The sequence below is a fragment of the Thalassophryne amazonica genome, chromosome 16 (genome assembly GCF_902500255.1).
Source record: "Thalassophryne amazonica chromosome 16, fThaAma1.1, whole genome shotgun sequence".
Classification (NCBI taxonomy): Eukaryota; Metazoa; Chordata; class Actinopteri; order Batrachoidiformes; family Batrachoididae; genus Thalassophryne; species Thalassophryne amazonica.
The window spans coordinates 65,327,487-65,346,248 of record NC_047118.1 but is presented as its reverse complement, the minus strand read 5'-3'; the positions used below and the strand labels follow the sequence as shown (position 1 = coordinate 65,346,248).

Below are 18,762 nucleotides of genomic sequence, written 5' to 3'. Positions count from 1 at the left end.
TAAAATAAGTACTCCCTGTCTGTAGGATGTTGAATTCTCCAAATATCAACCAAATTTCTAGATTTCATAAGATTATTTAGAATACGTACAGAGGCAATTTCTGGAGGAGGGCGCGAAGACAATCGATCCAAATAAGAATCAAGATAACAGTTTAGATCTCCAGCAATTATTATGTTTGAGTCATTGTCATCTGGTAGCAAGTTAAAGATTTTTGTAAAAAAGTTGGGCTCATCAGTGTTTGGGCCATAAACGTTCAGAAAAGTAAGTTGAACAGAATTTATCGAAACAGAAATCATTAAGAATCTGACAAGAGGGTCACTGATAACAGAGGTCAGCTGGAATGGAACATCTTTTTTAAACAGTATTGCCACACCACGAGCACTAGAAGTGAATGGAGACTGATATATCTGAGATATCCAACTGCATTTTAGTCTATGTTGTACTGCCGCTTTAATATGAGTCTCCTGGAGGAAAATTATATCAGCTGACAAAGACTTCAGATGTTTAAACACTTTTCCCCTTTTCACAACACTTCCAAACCCTTTAACATTCCATGAAACTAACTGTAAAACTCTATTTCCTGCCTGTAAAATACCGTGCGTCCTATGCATTTATAACGGATGAGATAAAAGAAATGCAGGGATGAAAGAATATAAAACACATATTCAGTACTGTCAACATTAATATTACAATGAGACAAGAGCACCTGAGCCACAGAACATTAACAATAAGAAGAACATAGTAACACCCCAAGTCCCCCCAGTCCCCAAAAATGCGTCTCCCAGAACCTGACACATGGATTCCCATCTTCATCCACATAGGAACTGCTGGACAGGTCATAACGATGTTCTCAACATCCCCCCACCGTATTTTAGATGTGCATTACACACACCCAGATTAGGTCACCTCTTATTCCTTTTCGGAGGACTCGTGCTGCTCCAAGGACCAAGCCGTCTCCTTAGCATCATTGAAGATTGCAGGTGCTTCACCATTACGCCAGAACACGTGGAGCCTGGCTGGATACCGTAGTGTGTGTTTAATCTTCCGGTCTCGAAGGGTCTGCATCACATATCGAAAGGCACGTCTTTGGCCAAGATAGTGCGTGATTTACCCGGTTGGGGTTGTTGTGCTGTCTTTTATTTAACAGAGGGACTTTGCGAGGGATTCTTGCAAATAAATTAGCTTTACACAGGTGTCTTCTAACTGTCACAGCACTTACAGGTAACTCCAGACTGTCTTTGATCATCCTGGAGCTGATCAATGGGTGAGCCTTTGCCATTCTGGTTATTCTTCTACCCATTTTGATGGTTGTTTTCCATTTTCTTACATGCGTCTCTGGTTTTTTTGGTCCATTTTAAAGCATTGGAGATCACTGTAGATGAACAGCCTATAATTTTTTGCACCTGTGTATACGTTTCCCCCTCTCCAATCAACTTTTTAATCAAACTACGCTGTTCTTCTGAACAATGTCTTGAACGTCCCATTTTCCTCAAGCTTTCAAAGAGAAAAGCATGTACAACAGGTGCTGGCTTCATCCTTAAATAGGGGACACCTGATTCACACCTGTTTGTTCCACAAAATTGACGAACTCCCTGACCGAATGCCACACTACTATTATTGTGAACACCCCCTTTTCTACTTTTTTTTACTAATAGCCCAATTTCATAACCTTAAGAGTGTGCATATCATGAATGCTTGGTCTTGTTGGATTTGTGAGAATCTACTGAATCTACTGGTACCTTGTTTCCCATGTAACAATAAGAAATATACTCAAAACCTGGATTAATCTTTTTAGTCACATAGCACTACTATTATTCTGAACACTACTGTATATATACAAGGTCTGTTAGAAAAGTATCCAACCTTTTTATTTTTTTCAAAAACCTGATGGATTTGAATCACGTGTGCTTGCATGAGCCAACCTTGAACCTTCGTGCGCATGCGTGATTTTTTTCACACCTGTCAGTTGCGTCATTTGCTTGTAAGCAGCCTTTGTGTGAGGATGGGTGGAGTCTCTCGTCGTTTTTTCTTTGCAAGGAAATGGCGGAACAACTGGAGCAGTGTGACTGCATCAAATTTTGCCACAAACTGGGCGACAGCCAGGTGGAAACCATTCGGATTATTCAGACGGCTTTCGGTGACGATCCTCTGGGCATCACACAGATTAAGGAGCGGTACAACCGGTTTAAAGACGGCCGCACAATGGTGGAGAGCGCGCCACGCTCCGATCGGCATCAACACGCTGAAACGACCGGATCATTTCCAAAGTGAACGCTGTGGTGATGTGGGACCGTCGTGTGATTATCCGAGAAATTGTGGAAAAGGTGGACATCAGCACTTTTTTGGCACATTCCACTGTGAAAGAAGATTTTGCCATGAAAAGAGTGGAGGTGAAATTCATTGGCACGAAGCTGATGGCGCAGCAACAGCGCCTCCGTGTTGAAGTCTCACAGGACATGTTGTAACATGCCCAGCTCATCAACCATTCGGAAGATTCAGACGGCTTTCGGTGGCTTTTCAGTCGTGTGACTATCCGAGAAATTGTGGACAAGCTGGACATGTCAGGGCATGTCCTGTGAGGCTTCATCACAGAGGCGCTGTTGCTGCGCCATCAGCTTCGTGCCGATGAATTTCGCCGCCACTCTTTTCATGGCAAAATCTTCTTTCACAGTGGAATGTGCCGAAAAAGTGCTGATGTCCACCTCTTTCGCAATTTCTCACCACAGCGTTCACTTTGGAAATGACCTGGTCATTTCAGCGTGTTGATGCCGATCGGAGAGTGGCTCGCTCTCCACCGTTGTGCAGACGTCTTTAAAACGGTTGTACCGCTCCTTAATCTGTGTGATGCCTAGAGGATCGTCACCGAAAGCCATATGAATAATCTGAATGGTTTCCACCTGGCTGTCACCCAGTTTGTGGCAAAATTTGATGCAGTCGCGCTGCTCCAGTCGTTCCGCCATTTCCTTGCAAAGAAAAAACAACGAGAGACTCCACCCATCCTCACCCAAAGGCTGCTTACAAGCAAATGACGCAACCGACAGGCGCGAAAAAAATCATGCATGCGCACGAAGGTTCAAGGTTGGCTCATGCAAGCACGTGATTCAAATCCATCAGGTTTTTGAAAAAAATAAAAAGGTCGGATACTTTTCTAACAGACCTCGTATATATATATATATATATATATATATAATATATATATATATATATATTATATATATATATATATATATATTTTTTTTTTTTTTTTTTCACTTAAATCTTTTAATATGTGGTGCTGAAGGTTCTACAATGTCTTTTAACATGAGAAGGTCAAGACCTCATTAGTGATCTTGATTGACTTCAACTGGTAGTTTCTCTTTGCCAGCATAAAAAGGATGTTTGACAGCACTCATTGGACTGACAAATACTCAGAATGGGAAAGTTCAAAGAACTCAGTGAAGATCTAAGAAGGAGAACTGCAGATTTAAGCAAACTGGGAAGGTCCTGGGAGCCATTTCTAAACAACTGCAGATTCTAAGATCATCAGTTTAAACAATTGCATGCAAGTACAAGTTAGTCGCATGAGTCACTGCTTTGTCAAGGTTTGGAAGAAGACCCAAACTGTCACCCTCAGATGAATACCAGCATCACTGTCCACAGTGAAGTGAGTTTTACATCATCACAGAGTGAGAGGCCACTAATCAAAGAAGCCTCTGCTCCAAAATCAACACCTTCAAGCCAGACTGAAATATGAGCTGAGCACGTGGGCATGGTTTTATGGTCAGACAAGGCAAAGATTGAGCTATGTGGCCTCAGTGGCAATAGGTATGTTTGGAGGAGTAAAGGTGAGGCTTTCAAACCTAAGAACACTGTACTAATTGTCAAGCATGGTGGTGGTAGCTCTGGGGCATCACACAAAGTGCACGGAATAATGAAGAAGGACCTCCAAATTCTTCAATGTCACCTCAAATCAACAGCTAGATGGCCACAATTGTGTATTCCAACAGGATGATGATCTCAAACACATCAAAGCTGGCTCTGGGTTGGATAAAGCAGGAATATGGAATCACCTTTGCAAAGTCCCAGTGTCAACTCAATTGAAAATTTGTGTACTACGCTTAAAAGCCAGGTTCATGCCAGGAGACCAACCAATTTAAAGGAACTCAACTAATTCTGCCAAGAAGAGTGGTCACATATCCTTGTTGATGGCTACTAAAAGAATCTGGTCGAGGTGCAGCTTGCTAAGGGACATTTAAAGAAATATATGTGGGGGTGTATGTGTATTTGATCTAAAATCAATTCAAACTTCTGCACCCAATTCTTGTTTTTTAAACTCATTAATGATGTATGCAGTACAATCATTCAACCCTGAGAAAAGAACAGTTCAAGAACATCACTAAAAGCCCCAAAACTACCATGATATTCATGTCCATGATGAGTGGATGTAACTGCCGGTTACAACTGTACATAACGCGTGTGTGCATGGTGCATGTTGTCCTCACACTGCCTGAGGCTCTTTGAACTTGCCCATACGCTGAATGTGATACATGAGGTCTCCTCCATTGATGTACTCCATTACAAAGTACAGCCGATCCTGAAGAAACAAGCAAACAAATGAACAATATCATGAGTAAAATAGGAATTATTATTAAAAACAGCAGCCTGAACATACACATCTCCAGCTGCATTTTAAACATGATCTTATCTAGCAGTCAACCAAAATATATTTTGATACATGTTTGTAGTCCAGGTATGACACCAGTACAGCAGCTGTATGCCTCCATCATCAGTCAGGTAGCTTTGATTGGTTGCTGCAGTTATTACTACAGAGCCTTTGAGTCACCCCGTCTACGCACACAGGTGACATCACACTGGAGACTTCGTATTCAACGCTGGTGTGAGCTCACAAACAGGTCTCTGCAAGGCTGAGCATACATTTGAGGAGCAAATATAAACACTGACATAAGATGTGCTGACTCATTCTTTAAAATTCCAACATGTGAACAAATGACTAAAAACACACACACACACACACACACACACACACACACACACACACACACACACACACACACACACACACACACACACACACACACACACACACACACACACACACACACACACACACACACACACACAGAGAGAGACAATGGAAAATCAGCAGCAGTGCAGGAATTCTTTGAGTCCACTGGGATTTGATGTTCCCTGCATGCACTTTAAATGATGATGGTAATCAGCTAATGAAAGGCTGCATTCAGTATGTTGTGTGCACTGTGCAAATTGGAAATAATACATGGACTGGATTTCTGCACACAAAAAACAAATGGTGCTAAATAGCACCAAATGTGGTTCTTTGCCTTGTGATCACAGGGGAACCATTTTTCCTCCCCATGAACCACTTTCACTGCTTTATAGCACTGAATGTGGTTCCCCTATGATTATGGGCCAAAGAAACACTTGCAGTGCTGTTTAGTACCATGTGTTTTTTTTTTTTATGTGTGTAGTTCTTTTCCCGTCTGATACAGGCACTTGGAGAGGCTTTACACCTCACATTTACACACACACACACACACACACACACACACACACACACACACACACACACACACCCACACACACAACACACACACACACACACACACACACACACACGCACTGCCATGCAAGGCACGCTACTGCACACTGGAAGCAACTTGCATCAAGCCCAAGAGACCTTGGGAATTGAACTGAGGAACCTCTGGTCACATAAAATATTACAGAACTGCACCTGGACCATACTGCTATTCTGCTACTGTGCAAGACTTCCAGAACAGTGTGTGTGTGTGTGTGTGTGTGTGTGGGTGGGTGGGTGGGTGTGCATGCGTGGAGGAGGGGGGTGGGGTCTGGGTGCAGGAATATTGTAGACATTTGCAAATGTTTTATACATTTCAGAAAGATCAAACCCATCCCACCCACCTCTGAATAACGCCTGACCCTAATTCTAGAATAGAACTCAAAACCATTTAACATAAAGCAATTTTCAAGGTTGCCAGGTAACTGGGACATCAGGTTTTGAGCCTTGTACCAAACGTGGAAATGTGCAGCACCCTTTCAGAAATTGTGGTCCGTTTCAGAAGTGCAACAAATTTCAAGTTTGTCCCAGTTTGCACACTGACTAAGTACACTGTTTGAACAAAGGCAAAAGCTCCACGAATTACTGAACTGACTGTACAATTTTGCAAACTGAACCATTTGAGTTTTGAAATAATTGAACTTTTGAATGTTTAAATAATTATTTCTTATTTAGTTTCTGCACTCAAATGTCCAACAGAAAGGCAACCATTAAAAAGAAGGACTTGGATTTTGTGAACTCACCACAGTCTGAAAGCAGGAGTGGAGCTGCGTGAGGAACGGCGGTTTGTCTCTCTGAGCCAACACTCTCTTCTCCACCATTGTGCATTCAACATCGTCATCCTGAATCACTACATCTTTCTTCAGGATCTTGATGGCGTACAGCTCCTCCGTTGACTTCTTCTCTGCCAACATTACCTACAAGGGGCGAAGACACATCAAGTCATAGGTCATCTATATGCTAAGACAACTGTATGTGTGTGTGTGTGTGTCCCTCATCTGTCCAAATGGAATTAAGCCAAGCTTGGCACACATATGTACCTTGACATATGGGGAGTGACATAGGCTATTGATCACTTTAGTAGTAGTAGTTGTTGTAGTAGCTCCCTTGTCCAAACGGGATGTGGAAATTTAGCAAAACTTGGCACAGATGTACCTTGACATAAGGGTAGTGACATAGGCTATTGATCACTTTAGTAGTAGCAGTAGTACTCGTAGAATTAAGCTGGGCTTACACTGTGCGAGTTCTGGCCCTTTTTGAGCCGGTTTTCACTTGTGCGAGAATTTTTTGGATCGCACCGAGTTTCAGCTTAATCGTGCATCCTGCATCGTGTAGTATACCTGGAGTAACGAGCTGCGTTTAACCTCTCACGACCACCTCCCAATCGGCAATCGTATGGTCGGATGAAAATCAAACCTGTTTGATATTCTGGTCGGCCCTTGTGAGGGTATCGCACTGTTGAAGCAGCGCTACAAGTGTCTACGAGCCAATTTACCCCAACCTTTCGCACTGCGCATGTGCAAACACCAATGCGGAATTGGAGAGAGCATAAACACTGATCATCGCTTTGGGAGAGCAGCTTCTGTTTTTTCCCTCTTTATTCTTCAACTATGTAAAGTCTTTATTGTTTTTTTATTTGATGTCTCCCATCAATAGTTTTTGTAAAAATAAGAAATGTAAATAAAGTTTGAAAAAAGAAGAAGAAGAAAAAACTTCTGTTTACATTTTGCTTCCGGAAACACGAGTCCGACGTGTGGTTTTTGAACGTACAATGTGAGTAGTCAGATCGCATTAGAGCATCGGGCCGTATAGTGTGAGAACATAAATTGTGCGCTCTGAACTGCGGTTTTGTCATACAGTTTGAGCTGGAGCCGAGTACAATGATTGAAAATATCGTAGAGTGTCTGCCCAGCTTGAGTTAAGGAGAGAGACATTTTTCTGCTGCTGCATCATCACTGACAAGTGTGGTAAAAGGTTCGTGTTATACTTTTCTATTCTCCTATTTTTCCTTTGAACATTTTACTTCTTTATTTTTAAAAGTAACGGTAGCAGTAGCAGCTTTAGTTACACCCTAACAGTTCTCTGGAATCCGGGATAAGAGGCAGGTGATAGCTTTGTTGGTGAAGATGAAGTTTTTATTTCAGTCTCTGAATCAAACCCGCCTTGCAGTGGTTAATCGGCTAGTAATCGCTAAAACATTAGAGCACAAACTGAGCCTAAAGACCACCAGTCCACTGACTGAAACATTTGAATATTTTCCATTAAACTAAAAACAAAAGATGGATGTGATGGGGTTACCTTGCCAAAGCTGCCCTTCCCCAGCAGGGCCAGGAAGTTGAAGTCGTTGAGTCGGACCCGATCCATGTTACCAGAAGGCAGGCTGAACTTCCGGTGGTCTGATGGTGTGATCACTTTTTTACCATGACCCATCTTGGCTTTCTGAAGTGTACAACACATGCAATAAGAACACCTGAAATACAAAGTGTGCCCAGAATTTCAGCTGCAAGTGTCTGAGAGACGGTTCACTAGTTGGTAGGCCAGCGTTTGTAAATCCTGTAAATGAGTTCAGTGTTTCTGCAGACAACATTTCTTCATAAGATAAACACAAATCAAATTTCAGACACAGTACTGTGTCAGTCATTACATATGATTTATTGATATAATCAGTGACCAGAAACTGAACACTGTAGTGGACATACAGTGATCCCAACACAATTTTACAGTGATCCCAAGAGTTGTCATTCCCCCTGAAAACCCAGAAGGGTAATTTTTACTGGATTTGGTGAAAGTGCACAGAGAACATAAAACTTAGAATGGCAGAATTTGGATAATTTGATAGAGTGAAGGAGTGGGAATGAAAGGTGATTTAACACACTAATACCATGAGCCACAGATTGGTCGCTGTTTTGTTTGCAGTGTCCCACAGCAGCCTATGCTCAGATGGAGTAATATCGCCACCTGGTGGACATTTATCATTAATACATGTACAATAGAGGTTTGCAAAGAGCTCCAGCTTTGACCTACCGTGCATCCAGAAAGTATTCACAGCGCTTCACTTAACACTTTTTATTATGTTACAGACGTATTCCAAAAAAGAAGAAATTTTCCACAAAATTCTACACATAATACCCCAAAATGACAATGTGAAAAAAGTTTTTTTTAGATTTTTGCAAATTTATTAAAAATAAAAAACAACCTAAGAAATCACATGCACATAAATATTCACAGCCTTTGCCATGAAACTCAAAATTGAGATCAGGTGCAACTTGTTTCCACTGATCATCCTTGAGATGTTTTAACAGCTTAAGGCCACAAAACAAAACAAAACAAAAAAACATTTGTTTATTATCCTTGACATCAGAAAAAAGTTATGAGGGAGGGTGGATTTTTAATATTTATTTTATTTTTGTCTGATACAACAAGAGAGAAGGATTTCCTTTAAAAGATGATATGAAAGTTCAGCTAGAGTTTGCCAGAAGGCACACGGAATAGAATGCGTCAGCACAGACCTTGCAACCATTGTACCTCTACGTCAAAGCTACCTCCATTGTGCAGCATACGACATGCATACTGGCTGTAAATATGGCTCATGGTCGCCTCGGAGGGAACGTTCACCCCATACCATGGCTTCAGCTTCTTGGCTGTATCAGCAATCATCCTCGTGTGTGTGGTTGTCAATGATAACAAGTAGCAACTTCCGCGCCCAACTCAGTAAACGTCGGCCATCTTCGGCTAAAGCATACTCGCCACCTAGCGGACGTGCCGGTTCTTGCACCAGCTGTATCACGGTCAATGAAATAAAAAAAAAATAATAAAAAATTCATGTGGGACGATTTTGGCATGCGTGCGGGGAGGGTAAAATAATGTTTTTATGAGGCCTAATTGGAGTCCACCTGGCATAAATTCAGTTGACTGGACATGATTTAGAAAAGCACACACCTGTCTACATATAAGGACCCACAGTTGACCGTGCGTGTCAGAACACAAACCAAGCATGAAGTCAAAGGAATTGTCTGTAGACCTCTGAGACAGGATTGTCTCAAGGCACAAATCTGTGGAAGGGTACAGAAACATTTCTAGTGCTTTGAAGGTCCCAATGACCACAGTGGTCTCCATCATCCATAAATATAAGACGTTCGGATCCACCAGGACTCTTCCTAGAGCTGGCTGCCCGTCTAAATGAGCAATTTCTGGTAGAAGGGCCTCAGTCAGGGAGGTGACCAAGAACCCAATGGTCACTCTGTCAGAGCCCAGCATTCCTTTGTGGAGAGAGGAAAACCTTACAGAAGGACAACCATCTCTGCAGCAATCCACCAATCAGGCCTGTATGGTAGAGTGGCCAGATGGAAGCACTCCTTAGTTTGTCAAAGGGCAACTGAAGGACTCTAGACCACGAGAAAACAAAATTCTCTCTGATGAGACAAAAAACTTGAACTCTTTGGTGTGAATTCCAGGCGTCATGTTTGGATGAAACCAGGCACCATCCCTACAATGAAACATGGTGGTGGCAGCATCATGTTGTGGGGATGTTTTTCAGCAGCAGGAACTGGGAGACTAGTAAGGATTGAGGGAAAGATGAATGCAGAAACATCCTGGATGAAAACCTGCTCCAGAGCGCACTTGAAATCAGACTGGGGTGACGGTTCATCTTTCAGCAGGACAATGACCATAAACACACAGCCAAAATATCAAAGGAGTGGCTTCAGGACAACTCTGAATGTCGTTGAGTGGCCCAGCCAGAGCCCAGACCCGAATCTTATTGAACATCTCTGAAAATGACTGTGCACCGACGCACCCTATCCAACTTGATGAAGCTTAAGAGGTGCCCAAAAGTGCCCAAAGACAGGTGTGCCGAGCTTGTGGCATCATATTCAAGAGGCTGCAATTGCTGCCAAACATGCATCAACAAAGTACTGAGCAAAGGCTCTGAATACTTATGTACATGTGATCTCTTAAGTTTTTTATTTTTAATAAATTTGCAAAAAAAAACAAAAAAAAAAAACAAACTTTTTTCATGTTGTCATTATGGGGTGTTGTGAGTAGAATTTTTGAGGGGAAAAAAACCCAAACAAATTTACTCCATTTTGGAATAAGGCTGTAACATAACAAAATGTGAAAAAAGTGAAGCGTTGTGAATACTTTCCGGATGCACCGTATTCCACAACTTGCTCTTTATTCATGCTTATTTATGCACTTTTGTTACACTGTGTAACTGTTCCATGTCAAAATAACTCTGGAAAAATCATTGGAAGAGCCAGGAAGCAAATTAGACTGCAAATGATCATCTTTTAAAGGTGGACAATGGGATGTTAGTTCACTTGCAGTGAGTTGGATGTTATATGAAGCCATTTTTTGTGACATAAATCTTTTTTTGACTGGTCCCGTTAGGGGTCGCCACAGCAGATCAGTCGTTTCCATCTCACCCTGTCTTCGGTAACTTCCTCTCTCACACCAACCACATGCATGTCCTCCCTCAGCACATCCATGAAACTCCTCTTTGGCCTCCCTCTTCTCCTCATGCCTGGTGGCTCCATCCTCAGCATCTTTCTCCATATATACCCTGGGTCCCTCCTCTGCACATGTCCAAACAATCTCAGTCTCACCTCTCTGACTTTGTCTCCAAACCATCCCTCCTCAGCTGTCCCTCTGATAAGTTAATTCCTTATGCTGTCCATTCTTGTCACTCCCAAAGAGAATTACAACATCTTCAGCTCTGCCACATCCAGCTCTGCCTCCTGTCTTTTTGCTAGTGCCACCATCTCTAAGCCGTACAACATAGCTGGTCTCACTACTGTCTTATAGACTTTTCCCTTCACTGTTGCAGATATTCTTCTTTCTGATGCCTGATTCTGCTTTTTTTCTTTTCTCTCTGTTTGAGGTGCAGCTCCATCCAGAGATGGGTGTGGTGTCTGTTCCGGAAACCATCCTGTGCACAGCAACATTTCCTGTATGTTCGTTTTGTGAATTGTTTTGTAATTTGTGTCTGTAGCATGGCCCAAGCAGAGGGTCATCCCTTTGAATCTGGTCTGCTTGAGGTTTCTTCGTCAGAGGGAGTTTTTCCTTACCACTTTGGCTCTGGGGGTTGGTAAGGTTAGACCTTACTTGTGTGAAGTGCCTTGAGGCAACCTTGTTGTGATTTGGTGCTATGTAAATGAAAATAAATTGAAAATGAATTGAAATTGAATTGCTCCTACTGACTTTCATTCCTCTTCTCTCCAGAGCATATCTCCACCAATCCAGGCTAGACTCAATCTGTTCTCTACTCTCACTGCAGATCACAGTGTCATCTGGAAACATTATAGTCCATGGTGATCTCAACAGTCAACCTGTCCATCACCATTGCCAACAAGAAAGGACTCAGAGCTGCTCCTTGGTGTAATCCCACCTCCACCCTGAATGAGTCTATCATTCCTACAGCGCTTCTCACCTCCTGTCACACTATCCGTGTACATGTCCTGCACTACCCTCACATACTTCTCTGCCACTCCAGACTTCCTCATGCAATCAATCAATCAATCAATCAATCAATTCTTTTATATAGCGCCAAATCACAACAAACAGTTGCCCCAAGGCGCTTTATATTGTAAGGCAAGGCCATACAATAATTATGTAAAACCCCAACGGTCAAAACGACCCCCTGTGAGCAAGCACTTGGCTACAGTGGGAAGGAAAAACTCCCTTTTAACAGGAAGAAACCTCCAGCAGAACCAGGCTCAGGGAGGGGCAGTCTTCTGCTGGGACTGGTTGGGGCTGAGGGAGAGAACCAGGAAAAAGACATGCTGTGGAGGGGAGCAGAGATCGATCACTAATGATTAAATGCAGAGTGGTGCATACAGAGCAAAAAGAGAAAGAAACAGTGCAAGACCACAACTCTTCTCTTGGCACACTGTCATAAGCTTTTTCTAAATCCACACACAATGTAACTCATTGTGGCCTTTTCTATACTTCTCCATCAGTATTCTCAGAGCAAACATTGCATCTGTAGTGCTCTTTCTCTGCATGAAACCATATTGCTGCTCACAGATCTTCACTTGTTTTGTCAGCCTCGCTTCTACTACTCTTTCCCATAATTTCATACTGTGGCCAATCAACTTTATGCCTCTGTAGTTACTGCAGCTCTGCACATCACCTTTGTTCTTAAAAATAGGAACCAGCACACTTCGTCTCCACTCCTCAGGCATCCTCTCACTTTCCAAGTTTTTATTATACAACCTGGTTAGAAACTCCACTGCCATCTCTCCTAGACATTTCCATGCCTCCACCAGAATGTCATCTGGACCAACTGCCTTTCCACTCTTCATCCTCTTCATAGCTGCCCTCACTTCATTCTTAATAATCTCTTGCACTTTCTGATTTACGCACACCACATCATCCAGCCTTTTGTCTCTCTCTCATTTTCTTCATTCATTAGCTCCACAAAATATTCCCTCCACATTCTCATCGCTTGTCAGCACATTACCATCTGCATCTTTTACCACCCTAACCTGTTGCACATCCTTTCCAGCTCAGTCCCTGTGTCTGGCCAATCGATACAATTTCTTTTCTCCTTCCTTAGGGCCCCTTCAAACAAAAATATAAACGCAACACTTTTGGTTTTCTCCCATTTTGTATGAGATTAACTCAACGATCTAAAACTTTTTCCACATACACAATATCATCATTTCCCTCAAATACTGTGCACAAACCAGTCTAAATCTGTGATATTGAGCACTTCTCCTTTGCTGAGATAATCCATCCCACCTCACAGGTGTGCCATACCAAGATGCTGATTAGACACCATGATTAGTGCACAGGTGTGCCTTAGACTGCCCACAATAAAAGGCCACTCTGAAAGGTGCAGTTTTGTTTTATTGGGGGGGGGGATACCAGTCAGTATCTGGTGTGACCACCATTTGCCTCATGCAGTGCAACACATCTCCTTCGCATCATCCGTGAAGAGAACACCTCTCCAACGTGCCAAACGGCAGCAAATGTGAGCATTTGCCCACTCAAATCGGTTACAACGACGAACTGGAGTCAGGTCAAGACCCCGATGAGGACGACGAGCATGCAGATGAGCTTCCCTGAGACAGTTTCTGACAGTTTGTGCAGAAATTCTTTGGTTATGCAAACCGATTGTTCCAGCAGCTGTCCGAGTGGCTGGTCTCAGACGATCTTGGAGGTGAACATGCTGGATGTGGAGGTCCTGGGCTGGTGTGGTTACATGTGGTCTGCGGTTGTGAGGCTGGTTGGATGTACTGCCAAATTCTCTGAAACGCCTTTGGAGACGGCTTATGGTAGAGAAATGAACATTCAATACACGAGCAACAGTTCTGGTTGACATTCCTGCTGTCAGCATGCCAATTGCACGCTCCCTCAAATCTTGCGACATCTGTGGCATTGTGCTGTGTGATAAAACTGCACCTTTCAGAGTGGCCTTTTATTGTGGGCAGTCTAAGGCACACCTGTGCACTAATCATGGTGTCTAATCAGCATCTTGGTATGGCACACCTGTGAGGTGGGATGGATTATCTCAGCAAAGGAGAAGTGCTCAATATCACAGATTTAGACTGGTTTGTGCACAGTATTTGAGGGAAATGATGATATTGTATATGTGGAAAAAGTTTTAGATCTTTGCGTTCATCTCATACAAAATGGGAGCAAAACCAAAAGTGTTGCGTTTATATTTTTGTTGAGTATAATACGAAAGACGCAGAAACCAGAAGAAAATCCACGAACCAAACACGAAATGGGGAACCATGAACCACCATGCGCGTGCAGGAACATAGTGCAAGCATCTGCACCACATTGCACCGCTGATGTGGAGAAAAATAAAATAAAAAACAGCAGTATAATTAGTGAATATCACTGGGTTGGTATAAAGAATAAATAAAAGGGGACACAATACAGAACCCTGCAGTTAAATAACCCTGGTTAAATAAAAAAAATAAACGCCACTCACGGGATTCAAACCTGAAATTTACAAAAGTTCAGATTACCAGACGGAAACTTTACCACTACACTACAATCACTGTCTTATAACATGAGCATAAAATGGCTAAAATCAACAAGAAGATAAACATATTTCATAAAAAAAGAGAAAAAAGCGTAATAACTGACAAAACTGCGTTTGTTACAGCATAATTTTGGTGATACATGACTGAAAGTGGCATATTTATGGTGCTGTTGGCTTGTCATATTGTCATACTCCTGTGGTGTGCGTGTTCTGCCAGACGTGTGTTGGGCCAGGCACGTGTGACATTCAGATCGCATGCTGCGTGATCTGACCATCCGTTTTACATGGAGCAGCCTGCCAACATGCGCTATGTGCGGCAGCTGAAGCCCGGCTGTGTGCGCTCAGAGATGGCTGTCTGGCCCCAATGTGATCATGTCTGTTAATACATATCTGCATGTCATACAAGTGTACACTTCCCCCATATGCCACATATGTGTGTTTGTGTGTGTGTGTGTGTGTGTGTGTGGGGGGGGGGGGGGGGGGGGGGGGGGGGGGGTGACATATGCGCATACTACACTCGTGTGGGCACTTTGACAAATTTCACTGTCAGCTCACTATATTCATGCTGACAGCGTGAATGGCCACACATTTTCTAAGTGGCCAGCGAGCGGTGTTGGATGTTTGTGAGTGTCACGTGGAATTTGGCTGACACCTGCTGCGAGAGGGATCAAATGGGCTCTCACAGGGCACACTCTGTCTTTCGGCCACTGGTGTGTGCGAATAGTTGTAGCGACAGGTGTACGGGATGTTTGAGGCAGCTCTGATTTTTCACGAATGGCATGCAATTCCTCCATTGTGCGCAAGACAGCTTCAAGTAAGTTATGTGTGAAGGGGCCCTTACTGTTCAGCTTCTTGCACAGCTCACTAAATGCCTTTTTCTTCACTTACGTCACTGCTCTTTTCGCCTTATGCTGCATCTCCTTGTACTCCTGTCTATTTTCTTTATCTCTCCGACTATCCCAATTCTTTTTTTTGCCAACCTCTTTCTCCTTATGCTTTCCTGGACAGTTTGAAGGGCATAATTTTCAGAAATTTTAAAGATAAATTTTAATATTTATGAAACCTGAATTTCTTTTTTGTCTTTTGATGTCCTAAAAAAATTTGAACATGTAAAAGCTCAAGGTGGGACTAACTTTTTCACAGCAGTGTGTGTGTATATATACACAGTTGTGCTCAAAAGTTTATATACCCTGGCAGACTTTTTGATTTTTGATTTTTTTTTTTTGGCCATTTTCCAGAGAATATGAATGATGACACAAGCTTTTTAACACTCATGGTTAGTGGTTGGGTGAATTAATTTATTGTCAAACAACTGTATTTACTCCTTTAAAATCATAATGACAATAGAAACTACCCAAATGACCTTGATCAAAAGTTTACATACCCCAGTTCTTAATACAGTGTTTTGCCCCCTTTAACATCAATGAAAGCTTGGAGTCTTTTGTGGACGAGGCTCTCTGATGGTAAAGCTGCAAGCGAATATGTCTTGGACTTTATTTACACCAATTACAAAGAAATACAAACAGTATGGCACACTATGGTAAATCTGTGTGGAGTAGACAGTTCTCAAAAACTGAGTGAGAAGGAGAAGAGTGAGGAAAGCCACCAAGACACCCTGGCAATCCAGAAGAAGTAATAGGCTTCTGTGGGTGTGGTTTAGAAATTGTGCAGAGTGCAAGCTTTGCATTTCGCATCACTACTTTAGCTTCATGGTGGAGTTGACCGGAGAAGGATTTTCTTTCACCAAAACAGATCAAATCCAGGCTTGCATCTCAGATGTATCGACTGGAAAATTGTAGCTGAACTTTCAGGTCTTCTTTTGAAGAAAATCCTCCTCTATACCACTTCATCATGAAGCTGTAGAACTGGTGATACAATATACAAGGTTTGTCAGAAAAGTATCAGACCTTTTTATTTTTTGCAAAAACCATGTGGATTTGAATCACGTGTGATTGCATCAGCCAAGCTTGACAAAACCACCTCTGTGTTGGTCTCACAGGACGGCTTTGAGATGGATTTCAGACGGCTGTCGGTGACTTTTTAGTCGTGTGACTATCGGAGAAATTGTGCATGAGCTGGACATGCCCCAACATGCCCTGTGAGGCTTCATCACGGCGTTGCTTTGCGCCATGCGGCTCTGCCGCAATGCGCGGAATTCCTCCGCTCCTCTTTCCATGACAAAAACTCCTGTAACAGTGGAATGTGCCGTTCATTTCTAAACTGGACACTGTGTTTTATCCGGGACATCCTCTGACTAGCACAGGAATTGCGGAAGACGTGGACATCAGCACTTTTTCGGCACATTGAGACAGACATGCGGAGGAATTCCGCATGGCGCAAAGCAACGCCGTGATGAAGCCCCACAGGACATGTTGGGGCATGTCCAGCTCATGCACAATTTCTGGGATATTCACACGACTGAAAAGCCACCGAAAGCCATCTGAAATCCATCTCAAAGCCGTCCTGTGAGACCAACACGGAGGTGGTTTTGTCCCGCGCCATGAGCGGCACGGTGGCGCATCCCTCTGCTTCTCTTTCCATGAAAATAACTCCTGTAACAGTGGAATGTGCCAAAAAAGTGCTGATGTCCACGTCTTCTGCCTTTTTTGTGGAAGTCAGACGACGTCCCGGATCAACAAAGCCTTCACGTTGGAAATGATCTGGTTGTTTCAGTGGGGTGTCAGCCTGCCGATCGGCGCTCGGAGTGCGCCGCGCTCTCAGATGCTGCGGGCGGTCTTTAAACCGGCTGGAGCACTCCTTAACCTGTGTAATCCCCATAAAATGGTCCCTGAAAGCCATCTGAATTTTCCGAATGGTGTCCACCTGGAGGTCTCTCACAGTTTCTGGAAAAAATTGATGCAGCAAAGCTCCAAATCGTTCAGACATTTATTCGCAATAAAAATCCGATGAGAGGGGTGGACCACTGCTCACACAAAGCCTGCTCACAGGCGAATGACGCAACCGACAGGCGTGAAAAAACTCACGCATGCGCACGAAGGTTCAAGCTTGGCTGATGCAATCACATGGGATTCAAATCCATATGGTTTTTGCAAAAAATAAAAAGGTCTGATACTTTTCTGACAGACCTCGTACTGTACATACAGATAGTGTGTACCTTACAGTACATACAAATACCTTACAGAAAATACAAATAGTGTGTACTTTACAGTGTATGTACCTCGGATCTGCTGTGGTGACCCAGAGTGAAAACAAGGAAGCAGCCAGCGGGACTTGCATACTTACACACAGTGTGTGCTTTAAAGTAGGGATGGGACAACTAATCGTAATAGTCAACTACAACTACCCAACTTCAAACTAGTCAACTATTATTTATTAGTCGACTGGTCGAAAGTGATTTATTAAGTTCATTTAACACTTAAAAGAACAGACCTGCTGGAGCTGCCACTGCTTCCTTCACTCAGTGAAGAAAGTGTGTGAACCTCGGCAGGTGAATTAGTCAGCTCAAGCGGGTAGTCTGTGCCTAGTAGTAGTAGAATGCTGGTCTTGTCTTCACGTTAATGCTGTTTTTTTGTATTTGTGATTTTGTGCTTATATTTTAAAAATAAATGTCACATTTGAGTTTCACCATGAAGATTCCAAATGGGCTTAATTCATTCAATGTCAAATTTAATTGCCGACTAATGATTTAGTCAATGATTAATGGTACCTGACTAGTCAACTAATGATTTTCATTAATTGTCCCAGCCCTACTTTAAAGTGCATACACTGTGTATAATATACAGTAAATACAGTTTACATTATCGCACATACAGTTATTGATGCTTTACAGTCCATCCAGTGTGTACTTTAAATCACATACAGATTGTGTTTACAGCACACACAGACAGTGTGCACTTTACAATTCATATAAATAGTGTATTTTACAGTGCATATACTGTAGTTGGCAAGTACTTTGCAGTACATGCAGAAAGTGTGGAATTAGCAATGATAATGTGTATAGGTGAATGCTGGTCCATGATTAATGTCTTAACGGCCTTCTATAGTCTAACAGACTAGTAGAGGGCGGGCTGTGAACCCTGTCAGTCAATGAGGAGCAGGTGGGAGGCTTTCTCAGCCAATGGCAGTGCATTTTGGCTGATGAGGATGATGTCACTGCCAGAGGCTTCAAAATTTACTAACAATAATGCTTTGTGGTGTTTCTGTGCATTTACAT

General features: G+C 42.7%; 1 protein-coding gene across 3 annotated transcripts in view; it reads right to left on the bottom strand.

Annotated features, from left to right (window-relative positions):
• Window positions 1–18,762, bottom strand: part of si:ch73-374l24.1 (protein kinase C alpha type) — a 520,295-nt gene that overhangs the window by 34,051 nt on the left and 467,482 nt on the right. For all 3 annotated transcript variants that reach the window (XM_034189672.1, XM_034189673.1, XM_034189671.1), the window contains 3 exons: window positions 7,892–8,032; window positions 6,337–6,510; window positions 4,482–4,573 (listed from right to left, as the gene is read on the bottom strand). In XM_034189672.1, the coding sequence (XP_034045563.1) occupies window positions 4,482–4,573; window positions 6,337–6,510; window positions 7,892–8,032 (407 nt within the window). The remainder of the gene's footprint in view (window positions 1–4,481; window positions 4,574–6,336; window positions 6,511–7,891; window positions 8,033–18,762) is intronic.